The 20737-nt window shown below is 40.3% G+C and overlaps 1 protein-coding gene across 1 annotated transcript in view; it reads right to left on the bottom strand.

Moving 5' to 3' along the window:
• Positions 1-20737, bottom strand: part of PAM (peptidylglycine alpha-amidating monooxygenase) — a 74975-nt gene that overhangs the window by 16888 nt on the left and 37350 nt on the right. The window contains 1 exon segment of the mRNA XM_054397935.1: positions 5793-6098. Within this exon segment, the coding sequence (XP_054253910.1) occupies positions 5793-6098 (306 nt within the window).

The following is a 20737-nucleotide window of genomic DNA, read 5'->3' on the forward strand; positions in this document are numbered from 1 at the left end:
CAGAAACTTAAAAACTGTCATATTGCATTCTTTTCCCCACCTTGTAAGGATACAAACACACTTTTTTTTAGGAGTTCTGTGAATACTTTGTACATTGAAAGACTGCAGAAATGTATAACTGATGTCCTAAGTCAGCAGGCAAATTCAAATTTTTTATTAAAAAATGCAAAATCAAGACTATGAATCACTAAAACAGCTACATATCAGAAGTGGCTGATCCATGATATTTTTTTAAAAAAATGCTTTTTAAGACTAAGAAAATAAAAACAAGGAAGTAAGAAAAACAGGAACAAGAACCAAATAAAACATTAATTCTGTGAAGTTTGCCTATGACATTTCTTACAGCTAACATATGCATTAGTTCTAGGTAGTGGTACTGTCCTAATCCAAATACTATAGGCATGAATAGAGAATAGATGTCTAAATCTGAATGAGATAAAGGGGGTAACATTATCATTATTGATGCTGTAACACATTGTTTTTAAGAATAACGGATAGTTTTTGAATAATGCAAATCTGATTTTCACACTAAAGCAAAGGATTCAGCAAGCAAACTAAAAAGTCAGATCCTTCTTGTGTTTGTCTTAAGTTGTAAAACTCCCCAACTAAGGGACATAAATTTGGATTCCACTTAAAAATATAGAAATGTTTATTTTTATCTCTGTTTTATGTAAAAATAGACTTACAGTGATTAAAGGCATGAACAAAATTTCAAAAGTTACAGAGCACTGGCTACAAGGATTAGTTTTTCACAGACTGCTTAAATGCTATTTGAAAGAGGTTGTTCTGGCTTGCTCTGGCTGCATTTAGAGACAATTGGACAATATTGTCCAAATTAAAAAAAAAAACCAACTAAAATGCCTTCCATATGTTATGAAATCCATCACTCCTTCCTTTCAGAAATTAATTTTTTCAGCATAATTCAGGTATTCCTAATGCACAGACTTTCAATGGAGGTACAGATACCCAAACTGAAGGTGAACAGAAAATAATTTCTTTGCAGTTATGTGAAACTGGAGCTGCCTCACTATAATTCAATGTGTACAACAGCATCATGCTATATGTTGCAGTTCTTTCAGTTTACCCAAAGTTTGTGTGATCCTAAACTGAGGTACCATCTAGGCAGATGAAATACGTATCCCCATTCACAAAGCACCAGGGCGTCAGTGCTTTGGAACAAGGCAGATGACAGACCTTAACACACAGCAACAAAGGCATTTCAGAGGCTTTAGATGGAATTGATCTTCTAATTAAAAGGAGAACTGAAAAGGGAAACAATGTCCAAAATCTTCAGGTCACCTGTGCAACCCAGCTGTTCTGATGAACATCCACACCACACACCCCTGCTTTTCATTTCACTTGCAAGAGATACAGTCTAAGGAGTTACGGAAAGGAGGGAAAAACATTTGCTACAAACTATAAAACCACTCCTGAAAACCTACCACAGGCTAGGAGATACTTTACCTTTGTAGTTTTAGATACTGTATGTACAGCAGGTGTCAGAGGCTAACACACAAACCTAATCAGCAGCAGGACAATCAGCAGCTGCAGTGAGTCCTAGACAGCAATCAGAAAATTCTAAAATAAGAAATTCTATGCTGTAGCCATTTTAGCTGAACAAAAGCTCCAAGCTAAAGGAAAAATTTGGCTGATGCCCCATCACTAGTGGTGTCTCCCAGGGTTCAGTACTGGGGCCTGTCCTCTTTAATATCTTTATTAATGATCTGGATGAGGGGGTGGAGTGCACCATCAGGAAGTTTGCAGATGATACCAAGCTGGGTGGCTCCGTCAATCTGCTAGAAGGTAGGGAAGGTTTATAATAGGATCTGGATAGGTTAGACTGATGGTACAAGCCTAATTGTATGACATTCAACAAGGCCAAGTGCCAAGTCCTCCATCTGGGTTTGAAGAACCCTATGGTAAGCTACATAGAGATGTGTGGTTGGGAAGATGCAACTTGGAGAGGGACCTGGGGGTTTTGGCTGATAGTCAACTGAACGTGTGTTGGCAGTGTGCTCAGGCAGCCAAGAAAGCCAATGGAATCCTGGCTGGTATGAGAAATACTGTGGCCAGCAAGAACAGAGAGATCGCTATCCCTCTGTACTCAGCACTGGTGAGGCCACACCTTGAGCACTGTGTTCAATTCTGAGCCCCTCACTACAGGAAGGATATTGAAGTGATGGAGTGTGTCCAGAGCAGGGCAATGATGCTTGTGAATGGCCTGGAGCGTATAACATTTTAGGAGTGTCTGAGGGAGCTAGGGTTGTTCAGTCTAGAGGAGGCTGAGAGGTGACCTTATTGTTCTCTAGAACTACCTGAAGGCAGCTTGGAGTAAGAAGGGGGACAGCCTCTTCTCCTTGAGGACAAGCAACAGGACTAGAGGAAATGGTTACAAGCTGTACCAGGGGAGGTTTAGGCTGGATATTAGGAAATATTTCTTCACTGAAAGGGTTATCAAACATTGGAACGGTCTGCCCAAGGCAGTGGTGGAGTCACCATCCCTGTAGGTGGTTTAAGCAGCGTGTGGACCTGATGCTTAGAGACATGGTTTAGTATTGACCCTTCAGTGCTGGGTCAAGGCTTGTACTGGGTGACCTTTGAGGTCTCTTCCAAGCAGATATATTCTCTGATTCAGTGAATAGCCATTAAGAAAGAACTTATACATATTCATAGTTCTTTACCATTCACTTGGTCACAGAAAGTGCAGTACTTTATATATGCATAGATGTTAAGATTTTGAAAGGAATAAAATGGCTGGAAATTCAGGGTTTATTTCTTCATTTGCTCATCCCATCTCAGTTTTAAATTAACTTGCATAAAACTCATGTATGTTTAATGTTACACTGCCCCTTGGCCTCTAAGCCTTTTCCAAAAAACTATAAAAATTTAAAAAGCTAAACAAAAAAAGCCTACATTTTGGCCTCTGTAAAATTCAGTCAACTAGCTTTTTAAAAACCATCCTTAATAAACTTCGATTTCACTTATCTAATGTTGTTAATTCTCTACAAACTAAAAGGTCCATGCTTACAGATGAAATTAAAGCAAATTACTTTATTAAAATAATTTACAACTTTAACCAAACCAAACCAAGCAACCAACCAAAATAATTACCAGTTTTGAGATTTTAAAACTAAATACCAGATTCTCTACCTTGGAATTTGAATTAATTCCTTTCATTGATAAACCTATATAGAATTACATAAATGTAGAACACACAAATCAGCCTCTAATCTCTATGCAAAAGAAAAGAGCCTTATTTATTGGGGAAAAAAATGCAGTTTACTATGTAGAAATCCTTCAAAGCTCTTTCCAGTTTTTAACTTCTCAAATTTTAGTGTGTTGCACTTACTACCTGGCAGCAGAGCAGTCATGTAAATTTGGACAAATGTTAAGTGAGCAGTGCACAAAAGGAGTTTTAAAAATTAGAAAATTACAGTTTGCCTTAATTAGGAGGTATAATTGTGCTGGCTGCAGTAATGCTGTACAACCTGCCTGATTACAGACTTGTTACAGGGTAACAAGGTAGTGCAGGAAAAGCAGTATAGTTTAAACACTTGTAATAACCTTACTTAATGTATTGGTCACTTGCTATTTCAAGCCAATTACATGTTTAAAACCGTAATATTTACAAGACTAAAAATATTAAACTATTTTCATTTTGATATTTTTTAAACAGTTAAATGAAATTAATCTAACAGTAACTACAGTCTTAAGAAATATTGAGAATTTCTTAAAATAAGCATAATAAAGAATCTTATGAAGGGTATAAAGATTTTTATTAAATCAAGAAAAGTTAAAACAATTTACGTACCACTTCTTTAACTGAAGATGCAAATTCTTTTATGGAAGGTTTTGTTCTCCTAGTACATAAATACTTCCCAAGCCAGCAACTAAACTTGTGTTTAAATATTTTATTGCTACAAAGGTTCTTTTGCCAAATATGGAGCTGAAACACTTTTGCAATTCAGAATTTCTGTAGCTAGCAGATTCACAAACGTTGGAAACAACCTAACCCACAGTGCGCTCTTGTGGCCAACAAGGCCCACAGTATTCCTGGGATGCATCATGAAAAGTGTGACCAGCAGGTGAAGGGATGTTCCCCTCTCTCTCTACTCTGCCCTGGTGAGGTGACTTCTGGAGCACTGTGTCTGGTTCTGACCAGCATTTCTTTTTCAAGGAAAGGCTGAGAGACCTGGGGCTCTTTAGCCTGGTGAAGACTACAAACATTTAAAGGGCAGGTGTCAGCAGGATGGGTCCAGATTGCCTTAGTTGAGGGGGCTGAACTGAATGATTCTTGGAGGTCCCTTCCAACCCCTAACATGCTGGGATTCTGTGGCAAGGCTAATTATTATAAGTTCAGTTTTCCTTCTTGCTATGACTCAAAACTGCATCACATGCAAGTCTGTTTATTAATTAGTACTTAGCTAACAAATTCCTTTAAAATTAATATGCAACTACTAAAGTAGCTGAGTAAATGCTTTCTGTAGTTAGAATTCACGTGACACAGTGTGCCAACTAAACCATTTATTCAGTTCACTGACACTCCCTCCTCTGGATAAGTTAAAACAGAAAGGAAATTTCTTTTTTCATCTCTGCACACCACATGGTATTAGTTTGAATTGAACAAATTCTCTTTGCAGAAATGCTATACACATTATTCTTCGAGTGTTTAACTGCAGTGTCACTTATGGAATCATTTATTACTTACAGTTATGTCAGGCACATTCTAACATCTCATCTGGGGTTTTTGCCCCTATGCCAATAATCTGAGAGACTCTCATTTAACTGACTAGCATAACACAACATTGGAAAGTCCTCACCTTTTTTTTTTTTTGGTTAAACAGAAACCCAACATTTTGCTGAATCTGAACACTGTAAGAGAATACCACATCAGTGAAGACATTTTAAATGGAAATAAAAATCAAATGGATGATGAATGGTGTATGCATGTGTACAAGAGTACTTGGAAACATCAAGCTGGCTGCTTGCAACATAAATGCAAGCATGTGCTGCTACAGCTTATGCATACAGATGACTTTCATGCAGACATACCATTTTCTTTCATGAGATACTCATCACATGCTGTGTTTAATTGGCTTTCCACATTAGCAAGTAAGACTAAGCACAATTAATATCACAGAGACCAAAACACAAGTAAAACAAACACAATATTTCCATGGTTTCTGCTGTCATAGAAACCTGAAGGGAATTAATTATAATTCTAATATAATAAAACAATGTTCGGATAGCCAAGCCCAATTTGAAATAAATACACAGAAAATTTTACTTCTCAAAATTTTTTTAGGATGAACCTGAATGAGAGAATAAATGTCTGACAGTACTACAGCAATAAATTTTGTAAAATCCTGTACCTGAAAGACCAAGGCAATTAGAAAACTCATGATATGCACTGATTATGTCAGTGACCATTTTATAGTATTTACTTGTATTAAGGAAATTCTTCACTTCCCATCATTACCGTATCCTGCATTTACCTTGTTTTAGCATAATCAATATCAAATAATTAACTGAAAGTCTTTAAAGTAGAAAAATTCTCCATGTTCCAAAAAAGTACTAATATTGTGCCATTGGCATACGTTATTTCTTCACCCACGGAGTGGGAAAGAACCCCTCCGAAATACCTCTAAAATAGAGGGAGAACATTTCCATAATTAGGAAAAACATCATGTAAAATACTTCCAAGCATCAACTGGTATTCCCTTCAGATTTTGCTAATGTGGATCACAGCTCTTGAATTGCATTTCATTGTATAAAATTAACCCCTAACCCACCTCCTGTATGTTCTTTTTCCCAGCTTCCCTCACCATGTTTAGGCTCTCGTAAAGAGAAATGTTTGCTCTCTTGTGGCCTCACGGTAGACTCTAGCCTGTGAAATTTGCGAATTCTGTCTCTGACGAGAATAGTATTGTCCCTCTCATCATGATTTGTAATCTCTCTGGCAAGATCCTTCTTTTGGACTACATTGGCAATCTCAGCTACAAGATCTGACTCTGCCTTTTCTGTAGGGTTTTGCTTATGCACATGTATAATATCTTCCCTTTCTCCTAGCAGCTTGGAAAGGAGTGAATAGAAATCACCTGTGCGGAAAAGAGAAAAGATAAAGAGGAAAGGAGGAAAAAAGCAATTATAACAGATCACGTAGTTTTAGAAAGCTTCAGCAAAGTATAACGTAAAAAAAGTTATTCGACATTGTCAAAAGTAGTACAAGAGGGATGTATTGCAGCCTCAAGAATTGAATGTGTCAAATCTCTAGCATGAAAAGATAATGTCAAATCTTTATCAACTTTAATTTACATATAAATGTCCACTTCGTCATCAAAAAATCATCACCTCTGCCAAGATGTTCTTGGGAACAAAGAAATAAAAACAAAACCAAACACCACCACCACCACCCTGCCAAAACCCCAAACATACAAACCAAACCCCCCTCAAACACACAAACAATAAAGAGTGCAAATTTTGGTAAAATAATGTTTATGGTATCATTTTATGGATCTGACAAGCTACTAGAGACTTATTCTATTTTTATAAAACAAAGAGGTAAAAATTCTACAGTTTTATCAATTTTTTTCCATTTGCAAAGACAATAATAAGAGAGTCCTGATATATTTAAAAGCATTTTTTAAAATAATCTGTCATCACATAAAAAGCGTGGCTGTAAGAAAACAAACTTTCATATTTGCACACAGATTCTATAACACATATTGCAGACAGAAGGCACACTAGCAGAACAGAGTGACCCATGAAATTTTCATTTAGTAAATTTGTCTGTGTCCTGCCCCTCTTCTTCTACTCGACTGTAACACTCCTTAGTCACGGTTATCACCTGGCACTGCAGAGAGTTGATAGCTGCTTGCTATCAACATAGTTGTCATTATAGCTTTTTTAGACACCAGCAAGCACTTCAGTAAACTCAAGATCAATAGCTCAAAGCAAAGAACTGAAAATCAGATAAGCAAATTTCAGAACCAGAACTTTTTTCACAAAACATTCAAACCACTTGAACAGGTTTTGATGAAGTCAGTGTTTAATTCTTTCTACAGGATTGAATAAAGCTATGACATGATGACAAGTATATGCTTCTCCTTGGATTCTCTGCTGACCCACAGGTTCTGCAGTTGTCAGGAATTTATAAACAAGTATCTTGGCTGTGAGAAAATATTATCAGATCTGTTAATTACAACTACACTATTTCACTTGAAAGAGGCATTCGATATTTATGCAAGTACATATTTCTATTTCATTTTAATTACAAATCACTCATAATTAAGAATTTGTACTATGATAGGCTATATAAGACATTTTCTAGAAAAGCAGAACTAGAAGTAATGAAGCTTTCAACAAATAAAAACTCCACCCAGAACCAGAAACCATCACTTGCAGCCTGGCATAGAGGAAGTTAAGTCTTTTGGAAATGTTCTCAAGAGGATCTGTCATGCTTCTAAATAGTCCTAGTTCAATTATTTGGGTAGGATTCCATTCCTTGCACTTGGAAATGAAATTTCCCAGATGAAATCTTGTGTCAGAAAATAATTACTGAAGTAGCCAAAGGCTAATTCCAATGAAAGCAAAATAGGTAAGACAGAAAACTGTTATATATGCAATATAATAAATGCAAATGATTTGCTTCAAATACAATTGTAAACCTAGAATCCTTCATAATCCTGTTATTCAACTAGTCCAACTACTGATTCAGAAGAAATCCAACTGTTCAAAAAATATAATACAAGAGAAGTTTTGGATTCAAACAGTATTTACTCTGAGAAAGGTTTATAGTTACATTAATCAAGTTCAGCAACCTCTACTTAAAACATCCAGGAATTGGTGCTGATGTACAAACACATATGGAATTTCCTTTATTTAGGAAACAGAGAGTATGAAAATACTCTCCACTGGCCTTAACTATATTTTTGCATAATTAAAAAAATTAAACAATTTTGCTATGTTCAGATATTTTGGGTTTATCCATGGCTGTACAGACTCCTGCAGACTTCTCTATATGGAATTATTTCTAGCAGAAAGATCTGAATGATAAAAGCAGTGTTCTGTCCTGTGTAACTGCAAAACGTCTTCCAAAGCTAGGAGGTTTGGTGCTATTTTAAATTGAAGACCATTTAAAGGCAACTTCAGTAATCTTTGCCAAGTTCACTCTTTCCTAGTTCTACATAAACAATCTGATTAATTTACTTGTAATTCTTGGTCACAAAAGGAACAGTATGCTACAGTTTGTATAAAGGTTTCATGTCCCTAACTCACAGCTCTTGCATTCTACGTCTGTTGTGTAGTAATTGCAACAGAATTAATCAAATCACTCCCTGAACAGATACTGTGTGTTGAGTTAAAAAAAAAAACAAAACACAAAAACAACTGCTTGGCTTTCAGGATGCCTGGAAATGACTAGAAGACATAGGTGAATGAATGGTTTGCTTTTGTTGAAATAACTATGTAACAACTGGAGTCTATTGGTCCAGTCATAGGAAAGATGACTGATAAGGTTAAGATTCAGGAAGAAAGGATAGTAAAATGCATTTCTTATGTGTAAGCTATCATGACACTTCCCTCTATATGATACAGTAAAAGATGTTTGATTACACCTACATTTTATTAACTTCTGAAAGAAGTGGTAGCTGTCAGGTCCAACGTCTCCAGAACAAAACGATGCACAAGCATATTCCAGTAAGTTTAAACTTAATTTAATGCATTTTTTCTACACTAGGAAAATTCTTTTACAGAACAGTGTTTTGGAAAACTGCTATACTAACAGATAAAATCATAATATTGATGATTTCATTGTAAACTGTGAAATGAACCTCAACTGGTATCGAAGGCCAGATTAGTTTAAGGCTAATAAAAAAGGTTCCTCTGTTGACCACCAAGGTCAGGGTAGAATCCTAACCAGGGTAGAATGCTGCCCTATCCACGTCTAAAAAATAGTATTTTTTTTCAGCGCTAGAACCCAATTCCCCTAGTATGCAACAACCAGTTGCTGTGCATGGTCTTCACCCAGCATCAAGATTCTAAGTACCAGTGTCCATGGCACCTAGCCATGGTGATGCAGGATCAAGCTATGAGATCCAGAAAGCTTGAATGTACAGCTGTTACATATGTGAAAATTAATCTTACTGCATTTTAGAAAAAAAGATAAGAACATTTTGGTCATATTTGAGAATTCTCACTCCAGAATACATATTTGTTTCATAATGCCTGTATAGTTTCACTGGGAGAGTTCACGTAAGCTCCTCAGTCTGCTACTGGCATTCCAGAGTTCTTAAGAATCAGACTGAACAGGATTTCAAATAAGAAAACACTATTACAGCCTTCTGACAAATGATGTCTTACCAGGTAACAATCAGAATTGAGGGATTAAGAGCAAAAAGCTAGAAAGCAGTCCTCTGAGTTTACAGGAGATTGGTACTGTGAAGTCCATCTGTGTGTTGCTGCAGCTCAGCTTCTGCGTATGTTTGTACAGAAAGTGTCCTTGAGCATGTCTGACCTGACACGAAGCCGTTACGCTGGTCCTTCCAAATTCATGGGTCAGTTGTACTGTGATTGCAGTAAGACATTTTTTATTAGTTGACTTTGGGTTTCCCAATTATCTCTGAATAAAGCAGTGTGTACTCTGAGATTGCATGTTTCCATCTTACCAGGATGTGCTTCTGTTTAGTGTGTTCTTCAGGGAAAAACAGTCAGTGCTTTGCTTTTTCAGAAGTACTGAAATCAGGATCCAAATGATATGGACTCCAACTGTTACTTTGCCCAATCTTACATCTCAGATAATGCCTATGTTAAGAGTAATATCAGAGAACATGCATTTCAGATGAAGAGCTGGAGATTTGGCTGGAAGTATCACCTTTGAGACTGTGTTACCATGAATAAATGCCTTCCAAATAAACTCATGAGCATTTACGACATAGCTAAACTGGCACATTTGATGAACAAGAACTGTATCTGCTTTCAAAGATTTTCTAAGGGGTTCACAAAACTAAAAAAAAAAAGGGGGGGAAGGAAGGTTAAATCATAACATCATTAGCTGTTTTATGTCTACATGTGCCTAAGAAGGGCTTTCATTGCTACTGCAAAGTAAATGCACTTTCTTTGTTGTTAATTCTTTTTTTTCCCTCAACTATCAAAATGTTTTACTGTACAAATATTTCAAGAGGTTAAGCATAGTTTATAAAATCACTACATCAAGTCTGCAACTGGGAAGAGAGTTAAAGGTAAAAGAAAATATGAAAGAAGATGAATCCTTCAGTGAGGATTACATTTTGTTACAGATGCAAGTTCTTCATCAAGAAATCAGAACTTGAGACTCAAAACCCAAGCTGATTGTAAAGGATCATCTCTTAGTTACAACCTCAGGTATGATATTTCAGTGTTGAAACAACAAGAAAGTCTTATGCAACTCTGAATCTTCCTAATTACACTTCTTTGATATTGCTCTTAATAGCTTTCAGTATCTGTTTCTTCTAAGGTGCAATTCAGCTACTTTTCTTTTAGTTCTTTATTTAAGAGACCTCATATGATCTCTGAGTACGAAACATGTATCTTAAGCCTGAAGACATGTAAGCATTTTCTCATGTCTGGCCTTATTCTAAAAATGTCTCTAACACTCCATTCTATTCATCCCACATCAATATCTCTCTTCTGTTACAAGCCTTATCCTTTGCCCATCAACCCAAGAAACGTTAACCACCTAGCAAACTGAACTCATCTCTTTTCTTACAATCACACAAAGGTAAATGATGACAAAATTATTTTAGAAAGTAATGTAATTTATGGCTACGTATGCTGACATAAAGTCTTACTGGTTGACTCTGCTGCCATAGTTTTTCCATGTAATAAATACAATCACAGAAATACACTACACTTAACTACCTGAAAAATCAAGGACCTGATTCTCCTTTCCTCTTCCTCAACACCTATCCTGCAAAAAAATGTAACCCTTCCTTATTTCTTCCTCCCTTCTTCTTTTTCTTTTTTTCTTTTTTTAAGGAAATGAAAGACATGAGGCAGAAAGAAGAGGAGCTATACTTCCTCCTTTCACTTCAATCTTGTTTCTACCACAGATACAAAAAAGCTTTGTTCAGTACATTTTTTATTGTAAAAAGCTTTTCACAGAAATGCAAGAGTAAACAAAAAACCTCCACACCACCAAACAGGCATTTCAGTTTCTCAACTCACAGATTCAGCTACACCTAGCAAAGTAACAGTAGAACAAGTACACTGTACAAACATATCTGCATGTGTGTGTGTGCTCACACTTACATGTAAATACACCATACAACAACTCAAAGTAATTAAAAGATGGGTTAGGCATAGAACAGGTAATCATTAGCAGAATTATGTGTAGCCATAATTCAGCTCCCATTCTGTATGGATTATGATGTTAGTTTTTTTTTTACAAAGACACCTCTTCATAATCAATAGGCCATAATACATATTTATATTTAACATCATTCAAAGAATCCATCTCCAAGCACTTCTGAACAAGTGTTTTAACTGAATAGAAAGACTACTTTTAACATCTCTATTTGTGAAACACTTACTTACACTAAATAACTTCATTATCACAGCCTGTCCTACGACATATGTCCATATGAAACCAATACATTATCCACCCTTTATTCTACACCATCATACAACATATACAATTTACAACGTATTCTCGCCCAAAGTGAGATCACCTTCCCGCACACAACAAACTTCTCTACCCTCCCACACTACCCACCAGGTGCATCCACATCATGGGAATTCTATCATCTTCTACAGTGTGTGGTACTTTGGATTGGGCAGGCCCAGCTCAATTAGTAGATCTCCAGTGTTAACCAGCCAAGTGGCTTGTGCTAAATGTGCATCTCAGTTTTTAAAGGTCTGTCATGCCATTGCTTTCAGGATTTTTAGCAGGCTATTGTAATGTCCAGCCTTCCCAGCAGCTGGTGTGTGATAGGGGAAGTGATACACTCAATGCTGTGCAACTTGGCCCAAGTGTCTATAAAAGGCTGTTTAAAAACTGAGCCCCATTATCAGAATTGGTTCTTTCTGGGGTGCCATGCTACCATAGGACTTCTTTTTCAAGGCCCAGGATGGTGTTCCAAGTAGTGGCATGGGGCACTGAATGTGTTTCCAGCCATCCAGTGGTTGCTTCCACTAATGTGAGCACAGAGTGTTTACGCTGGCAGGTTTGCAGCAGTGTGAAATAATCAATTTGCCAGGCTTCCCCATATTTGTATTTCAGACGTCATCCCCCATATCACAGAGACTTCACCCACTTGGCCTGTTTGACTGCCACACACATTTCACATTCATGGATAACCTCTGCAATAGTGGCCATGGTTAAGCCCACCCCTCGATCTTGGGCCATCTGTAGGTCGGATCCCTTCCTTGATGGCCTGAGGTATTGTGAGCCCATTGAGCTAGAAGTAATTCACCCTTATGATGCCAGTCAGTGGGCCACTTTAATCTTAGCAGCTTGATATACCTGTTGATTGTGATGTTCTTCAGTGGCTCTACTCCTGGGTACACAGGCATCCACTTGAAGTACTTTCATGATCAAGTTCTCTGCCCGGGCAGCAATATCTTGCCACAATTCAGTTTCCCAGATGGGTTTACCTCTCCACCGCCAGTTGTTTTCCTTCCATTGCTGTAGCTACCCCCACAAAGCATTTGCCACCATCCACGAGTCTATGTAAGAGATACAAGTATTGGCCATTTTTCTCACCCAGCGATATCTAAAGCCAGTTGGATGGCTTTCAGCTTTGCAAACTGACTTGATTCATCTTCTCTGTCAGCAGCTTCTGCAATCTGTCTTATGGGACTCCATGTGTACAGCCATGGTAGTCCACTGTCAGTCTCCATTCACCATTGAGTTTCCACACTGGCCATATAGGGCTGTTGAAGAGTCAATGAGTTTTATTGATCATCATGAGTGGTGGTGAACTTCCAGTTGGCAGCCAGTGACTAGTGGCGTCTCCTAGGGCCCCGTCCTGTTCAATATCTTTACTGATGATCTGGACGAGGGGATTAGGTCCATCATCAGTAAGTTTGCAGATGACACCAAGATGGGAGCAGGTGTCGATCTGTTGAGAGGGTAGGAGGGCTCTGCAGAGGGACCTTGACAGGCTGGACAGATGGAGAGAGTCTAACAGAATGAGATTCAATATATCTAAGTGCCAGGTTCTACACATTGGCCACAACAACCCCATGCAGCACTACAGGCTGGGGACAGAGTGCCTGGAGAGCAGCCAGGCAGAAAGGGACCTGGGAGTACTATAGGCTGAACATGAGCCAGCAGTGTGCCCAGGTGGCCAAGAAGGCAAAAGGCATCCTGGCCTGTATCAGGAATAGTGTGGCCAGCAGGATCAGGGAAGTCATTCTGCCCCTGTACTCAGCACTGGTTAGACCACACCTTGAATATCGTGTCCAGTTCTGGGCCCCTCAATTTAAGAAAGATGTTAAAGTTGCTCAAACGTGTCCAGAGAAGGGCAACAAAGCTGGTGAGGGGTCTGGAACACGAGCCCTGTGAGGAGAGGCTGGGGGAGCTGGAGTTGTTTGGCCTGGAGGAGGCTCAGGGGAGACCTTATTGCTGTCTACAACTACCTGAAGGGAGGTTGTAGCCAGACGGTGGTTGGTCTCCTCTTCCAGGCAACCAGTGGCAGAACAAGAGGACAGGATCAAGCTGTGCAAGGGGAAGTTTAGGCTGGATCTTAGAAAGAAGTTCTTCACAGAAGGAGTGATTGCCCATTGGAATGGGTTGCCCAGGGAGGTGGTGGGGTCAACGTCCCTGAAGGAATTTAAGAAAAGACTGGATGAGACACTTAGTGCCATAGTCTAGTTGATTAGTTAGGTTTGGGTGATTAGTGGGACCTGATGATCTTGGAGATCGCTTCCAACCTGGTTGATTCTGGGATCTCTCATCTCTCCAGTTGTCAAATTAGTTTACAAATAGGGATCCTGCTGCAGTAGCAATTGGCACCTACTGATCTCTACTGTTTAGCAGCCTCATCTCGAAGGGGTCCTCTGAGAGACTGAGAAAAGCAGTCAGCTATTTTCTTTACTCTGTTCCTAAGGCAGCTATACCAAGAGCCCACCAGTATCCTTTTGGATCCTTGAAGTATCCTCTCCCAGGACAGTCTATATCACGGATGCACAGGGCCTCTGGGCCAGTAACAATGGGGTGTTTGTGCCATTCACTCTCAGGTTCACCTCAGTTTCTCACATGCTCAGCTGCTGGGATCCCCTTGTCACACCAGAAATACAGGCAGGTTCCGTCTCCTCATAGTTTGATGGCGTCACAGTACATTGTGCACCTGTATCCACTAAAGCTTTATACTCTTGTCATTTTGACATACCAGGCCCTCGAATCCAATAGATCTGACCATCCCTCTCCTCTACCTGGTTAGAGGCAGGGCCCCTTCTAATCCTGATCAGAATCACTTGCATATTATAAGAATGCCTTGGAAGTCTTTTCAAGATGATCAGATGCAGTTATCAATCTGTCTGCTCTTTTTTGGAGATTCCTTCACTGGAAACTGTGGCAGTGTTCTTTCGGGAAGGCTCTCCCTGCAATTCACAGACTTGTGCAGCTAAGGCTGAAGTGGATTTTCCATCCCACTCTTTCATGTCCTCCTTCTGGTCATGTAAGTAAAACCAAAGGATATCTCATGGTATGTACTTCCCAGATTCTCTCTCTTGGACAGGGCAGGCAGGACATGTTCTCTTGGATTCAGCTGACCCTTCAAGACAGTTCCTCCGTGGCTGAAACACAAGCCCATACATTAGAAGAGAAACTTCCCTCACATTGCTGGTGCATGCTAACCATTTCATCCACTGTTTGTCCCTGGCCATCCTTCATGACCCAGGGTTTTGCCCTCAGTGAGCTGGCATATAACGGTGGTGCAGTTCATAGAAATTTTCTCCACATGGCTGGTGTCCATACTATGGGATGTATGCTGAGGATTGTCATTAGCGTCATTACAGAGCAGTTCCAGAACACCTAGTGTTCTCAAGTATTGAATGCCTTTCTCCACAGTAATCTATCTTCCCAGATGATTCATATCTTCTTTGAAGGGGTACCTATCCCTTACACCTGCTAGAAGTCATCTCCAGAGGCTGAGGTTTTGCACCAGTTTTCCGATAACCTTGTCAGTGCTCCCTTCCCTAGACAGGGATATCAACTGCTTGGCTTCCTTGCCTTCTAATTCCAAACCACTGGCTCCACTATCCCAGCACTGGAACAGCCAAGTGAGCTAGGGCTCACCTGGATAGTGGCTATAGTCCTTCCATATGTCTGACAGCTCACCCAGAGATAGAGATCAAGTGATTACCTTCGGCCATTCCTCTTGTTCTCCTCATGACCCCGGTTCATCCTCACCCTTTGCAAGACAAGTTGTTTCCCTTGTATATTTCTTTTTCTGCACAAGGGTAGCTGCCATACCTGTTGGTCTGTTTGTAGGCCTGTATGTTGAACAGCACTGAGAAGAAGTCGAGAAGCACAAGCCAGGCCCCAATGCACTGCAGTGATTTGCATCCGGCCTCAACACATTGCAGGGATTTGTATCTCTCGGGAATTTCTGGCCAACAGCATCCTCTTTCCAAATATTTTACCAGTTTATCAGGATTCCACACTTGGTCAGAGGTGAAATTCATAAACACTGGAGGTGACCATGAGCCTAGGCACTTGTCCATAGTCTCCCACATACCCTGCCACTCGTAATTATCCAACTTCAGGGCATCTCTCCAAATGGTATTCTTGTAAAAAAAATGGGTTACTTTGATTGAGACCAGGCACACAGTTAAGGGACACAACAATAGAAGCAGTCTGGTGTTGGTGTCCCAAGGATATTTGAAACCCTGAAATGGTGGGTATGTGCTCTCTTCTGTTCCATTCATCAGCTGAGTGAGATGAGTGATAAATTATGATGTTGCATACAAAACCAAGCTTAACCTAACAATCAGTGAAATAATCCCCCCCTCCATAGTCCCCCCCACTTATGGGGGGAAAAAGAGGCCCAGGAGACAGAGTTATTAGTTGAATTAAGGACAATTTACTACACTATTGCAGGAATATCAGACTACACAAAAGATAACAGGAATGAAAAAAAGGTACCAACATAAGCAGCAGACTGACAGAACTTGAGCCATGCTGCCAATTGGGCAAACTGAAATTGGAACAAAGGAGATTAATCCCAGCCCAGAAACCAATGAAGAAACACAAAAAGCCTGAAACAGGAAAGTTTACAAACTACAGAATATAATAAAAGTCCCATAAACCCCAGCCAACCCCTTTCCTGCCATGCAGTGAGCATGACATTTAGCATGGTGTAGAATATACGACCCAGTTTGCTCTGTTGCTCTGTGCCATTATTGAGGGGAGGAGGGATAGCCCCACACCCCAGTCCCTCATCCCTGCTAGTGGGGCCAGTGAGCTTAAACCAATAAACCAGAACAGTTCTCTACTCATGTAGGAGCCACTGCTCCTAGACTTCACTATGCATACCTACCAAAAAAAGATTTCTTCTCGCACCTATTTGTAGCCACAAAGCATTCTAGGCTGGGGGCTACAATGAAGTTTGAAGGCACAATCTCTGTTCCTTCAAGAGTCTGGAAGAGAAAGACCAGACCTCCACCACTGCATGGCAGAAGTAGAAAGAACAAACTGGTGGCAGGTGAAGCAAAGGGATGAGCATTCTTTTGTTCCAGGGAACCAACAGTGGTGACTTGACCTTAGGAGGTGGAAACCTCCATCTTTGCATCACTTCTGTCTTTCATTTGATGTTTATGAAGATGTAACTTTGACTCATATTTCAGATTCCATCAACAGAGTAAAAAATATGTAAGACACTATTGGTACCAACTTGTAAATTCCCTAATCCAGGAATAAACGAGAATATACTTTTTAAAGTGTTATGGTAAACATTAATACCAAAAGTAAGAAAAAATCCTTTCCCTATTCTATCCCATGTGTAGAGTAATTTATACATGTGTATGCAAACAACAAGAACAAATCTATTTTTTAGTTTGTATGCTGTGAGTTTTCTGTTCAAGCCAGCCTTGACTTTTTTTTTAAAACAATGTAAACATTATTATATTGGGTTTACTAGGAAAAAAGAATGCCCTTTTTGATTCAAAAGAAAGTTTATGATTACATCTACTGCACACAAAATCATAGAATCATAGAATGCCAGGAGCTGGAAGGGATCTCCACAGATCATCAAGTCCAACCCCCCTGCAAAGTAGGAGCACTCAGGGCAGGCCACACAGGAATGCATCTATCATCTCTCTGGGGCAGCCTGTTCCAGTGCCCTGTCACCCTCACCAGAAAAAAGCCTTTTCTCATGTTGAGGTGGAATTTCCTGTGATTGAGTTTACATCCATTGCCCTGCCTCCTGTCACTGGGTATCACTGAAAAGAGACTGACTCCATCCTCCTGACAGCCACCCTTCAGACATTTGTAGACATTTATACGATCTCCTTTCAGTCTTCTCTTCTTGACACTAAACAGCCTGCAGTCTCCAAGTCTTTCCTTGTAACACAGGTGCTCCAATCCCTTAATCATCCTTGCTGCCCTATGCTGAACTCTCCCCAGTATAGAATCATAGAATCATAGAATCAAGAAGGCTGGAAGAGACCTCAAAGATCATCGAGTCCAACCTGTCACCCTAAACCTCATGACTATCTAAACCATGGCACTAAGTGCCACGTCCAATCCCCTCTTGAACACCTCCAGGGATGGTGACTCCACCACCTCCTTGGGCAGCCCATTCCAATGGCCAACCACTCTCTCTGTGAAGAACTTTCTCCTCACCTCCAGCCTAAACCTCCCCTGGCGCAGCTTGAGACTGTGTCCTCTTGTTCTGGTGCTGGTTGCCTGGGAGACCAAACCCCTCCTGGCTACAACCTCCCTTCAGGTAGTTGTAGACAGCAATGAGGTCACCCCTGAGCCTTCTCTTCTCCAGGCTAAACAGTCCCAGCTCCCTCAGCCTCTCCTCATAGGGCTTGTGCTCAAGGCCTCTCACCAGCCTCGTTGCCCTTCTCTGGACATGCTCCAGCAATTCAACATCTTTCCTAAATTGAGGGGCCCAAAACTGGACACAGTACTCAAGGTGTGGCCTAACCAGTGCTGTGTACAGGGGTACAATGACCTCCCTGCTCCTGCTGGCCACACTATGCCTGATGCAGGCCAGGATGCCATTGGCTCTCTTGGCCACCTGGGCACACTGCTGGACAGTAGTCCCCTGGAGATCTTGAACTGGGGAGCCCAGAACTGGACACAATATTCCAGATGTGATCTAACTAGGGCTGAGTGGAGGGGAAGGAGAACCTCCCTCAACCTGCTAGACACACTCTTCCTAATGCACCTCAATATACTGTTGGCCTTCTTGGCCACCAAGGCACATTGCTGTCCCATGGGTAAGTTATTATCAACCAGGAAGCTAAGGTCCTTCTCTCTGGAGCTACTCCCCAGCAGGTCAGCCCCCAACTTGTATTGGTGCACAATGTTATTCCTCCTCAGATGCAGGACTCTACACTTATCCTTGTTCAGCTTCATTAAGTTTGTCTTTGCCCAGCTGTCCAGCCTGTCCAAGTCTCACTGAATGACAGCATAGCCCTCTGGCATGTCAGCCACTCCTCCCAGTTTTATATCATCAGCAAACTTGCTGAGGGGACACTCTGTCTCTTCATCTTCCCCTTGGTAAACCAATGTTGGCTGCTCCTGATAACCTTGTCTTCCTCCATGTGCTTAGAGATTACCTCCAGAATAAGCTACTCCATCACCTTTCCAGGGATGGAGGTGAGGTTGACAGGTCTGTAGTTTCCTGGGTCCACCTTCTTATCGTTTTGAAGACCAGAGTGACACTGGCTCTCCCCCAGTCCTCAGGCACCTCTCCTGTTCGTCCTGATCTTTCAAAGATGATGAAGAGTGATAGAGCAACATCAGCCAGCTCTCTTAGCACTCCCGGGTACATCCTATCAGGGCCCATGGATATATATGTTCAGCTTACTCAAATGATCTCTAACCCAATCCTTATTGACCAGTGGAGAGTCTTCCTTCTTCCAGAGTCTGGGATTTCAGGGGACTGGTTCTAGTACTAAAGACTGAAGTAAAGAACTCATTCAGTAACTCTGCCTTTTCTGCATCCTCAATTACCAGGCTCCCTCCTCAATCAGCAGTGCGTCTACATTTTCCCTATTTTTCCTTTTTCCACTTTCGTATTTGAAGACCTTTTCGTTGTCTTTTACTTCTTTCACCATATTTAACTCTAAGAGGGCCTTGGCCTTCCTTGTTGCATCTCTACATATCCTGACTACCTTCTTATAATTCTCCCAAGTAGCCAGTCCCTTTTCCCACATACACTGAATTTCTTTCTTCCAAATGACTTTTCTCAGCAGTTTTTTACTTATCCATGTAGGTCTCCTGCCTGCTCTACTTGATTATTTATTCAAAGAAATGCACCTATCTTGAGCTTGGAGGAGTGGCGTTTGAGTATTAACCAGCTCTCCTGGGCCCCACTACCTTCTAGAGTCTTAGCTCATGGGATTGCTTCAACTAGGTCTTTAAAAAGGAAGAAGTTAGCCCTCCTGAAGTTTAGGGCTGCAGTCCTACTTACTGCGTTCTTCCTCATGTGATATTGAACTCCACCCATGTCATGGTCACTACAGCCAAGGTACCCCCAATCTTTATGTGCCCAACTAGTCCACCTTTGTTTGTTAATACAAGGTCCAGCAGCACACCTTTCCATGTTGGCTACTCCACGACCTGTGTCACAATGTTAGCACCAGGGCATGTGACCCTGAGGCTGCCTACAGTTGACTGTATAAAGCTTCATCTACCTCTTCCTGGTCTGGTAGCCTGTAGTAAACACTGTATTGTCCATTTTAGCCTGCTCCTTGATTCTTACCCGTAAACATTCATCAGGTTCTTCATCCCTGACTTGGCAAAGCTCAATACATTCTTGTTCCTGACACATATGAAGAGCAACACCACTGCCACACCTGCCTGGTCTAGCTTTCCTATCAAATAATGAGACAAAAGTCAACAAATCTAATACCACATAACTGAATAACCTTCACCTCTATATTCCTTCCTTGCCATTAGGAAGCTATTTCTGCTATTCTGCATACACAATTTTCTGGTATGGCAGCAGCTTCACTGTTTGGACAGCAAAACAGATCTGAACAGACTACATCCAGGAAATTGTTGAATAAATATAATGATAAACATATAGGACTTTTTACTACAGGTAAAGAATATATATCATTCAGATACAGTGAATGCTATGAACAGATACTAATTTTTTTCCCTACTGCATATACTGAATACAATTTAACAAAACTTCTACTGATGAACACAATTTAAATGCAAATAACTTTCGTTTGACAGAGACTTTGTGCTTGAACAGAAGCAGAAACTCTCCAATATGCACAAATGTCTAAATCAATTCCACTTCCCAGAATAATTAACTTCCTGTGAGCAGTTCATCTTCACCACTGACAATGCTCTTCCAGAAACAATATAATGAGGTCAGTTTCATTAAGGTAAATTCAGTTTGATTTTAGATTTAGCTTCATCTTCATGCTGAGCGGTCATTCATTTTGTGATTAATATTACTCATTTTAATATATGTGTATTGTTTATTATTGTTCTTATGATGAGTGAAGGTGATGACATTGAAAATTTAACATAAAAGCAACAGTAACTCCTGGAGGTGCCGATATC

This window comes from Indicator indicator, chromosome Z (genome assembly GCF_027791375.1).
Source record: "Indicator indicator isolate 239-I01 chromosome Z, UM_Iind_1.1, whole genome shotgun sequence".
NCBI lineage: Eukaryota > Metazoa > Chordata > Aves > Piciformes > Indicatoridae > Indicator > Indicator indicator.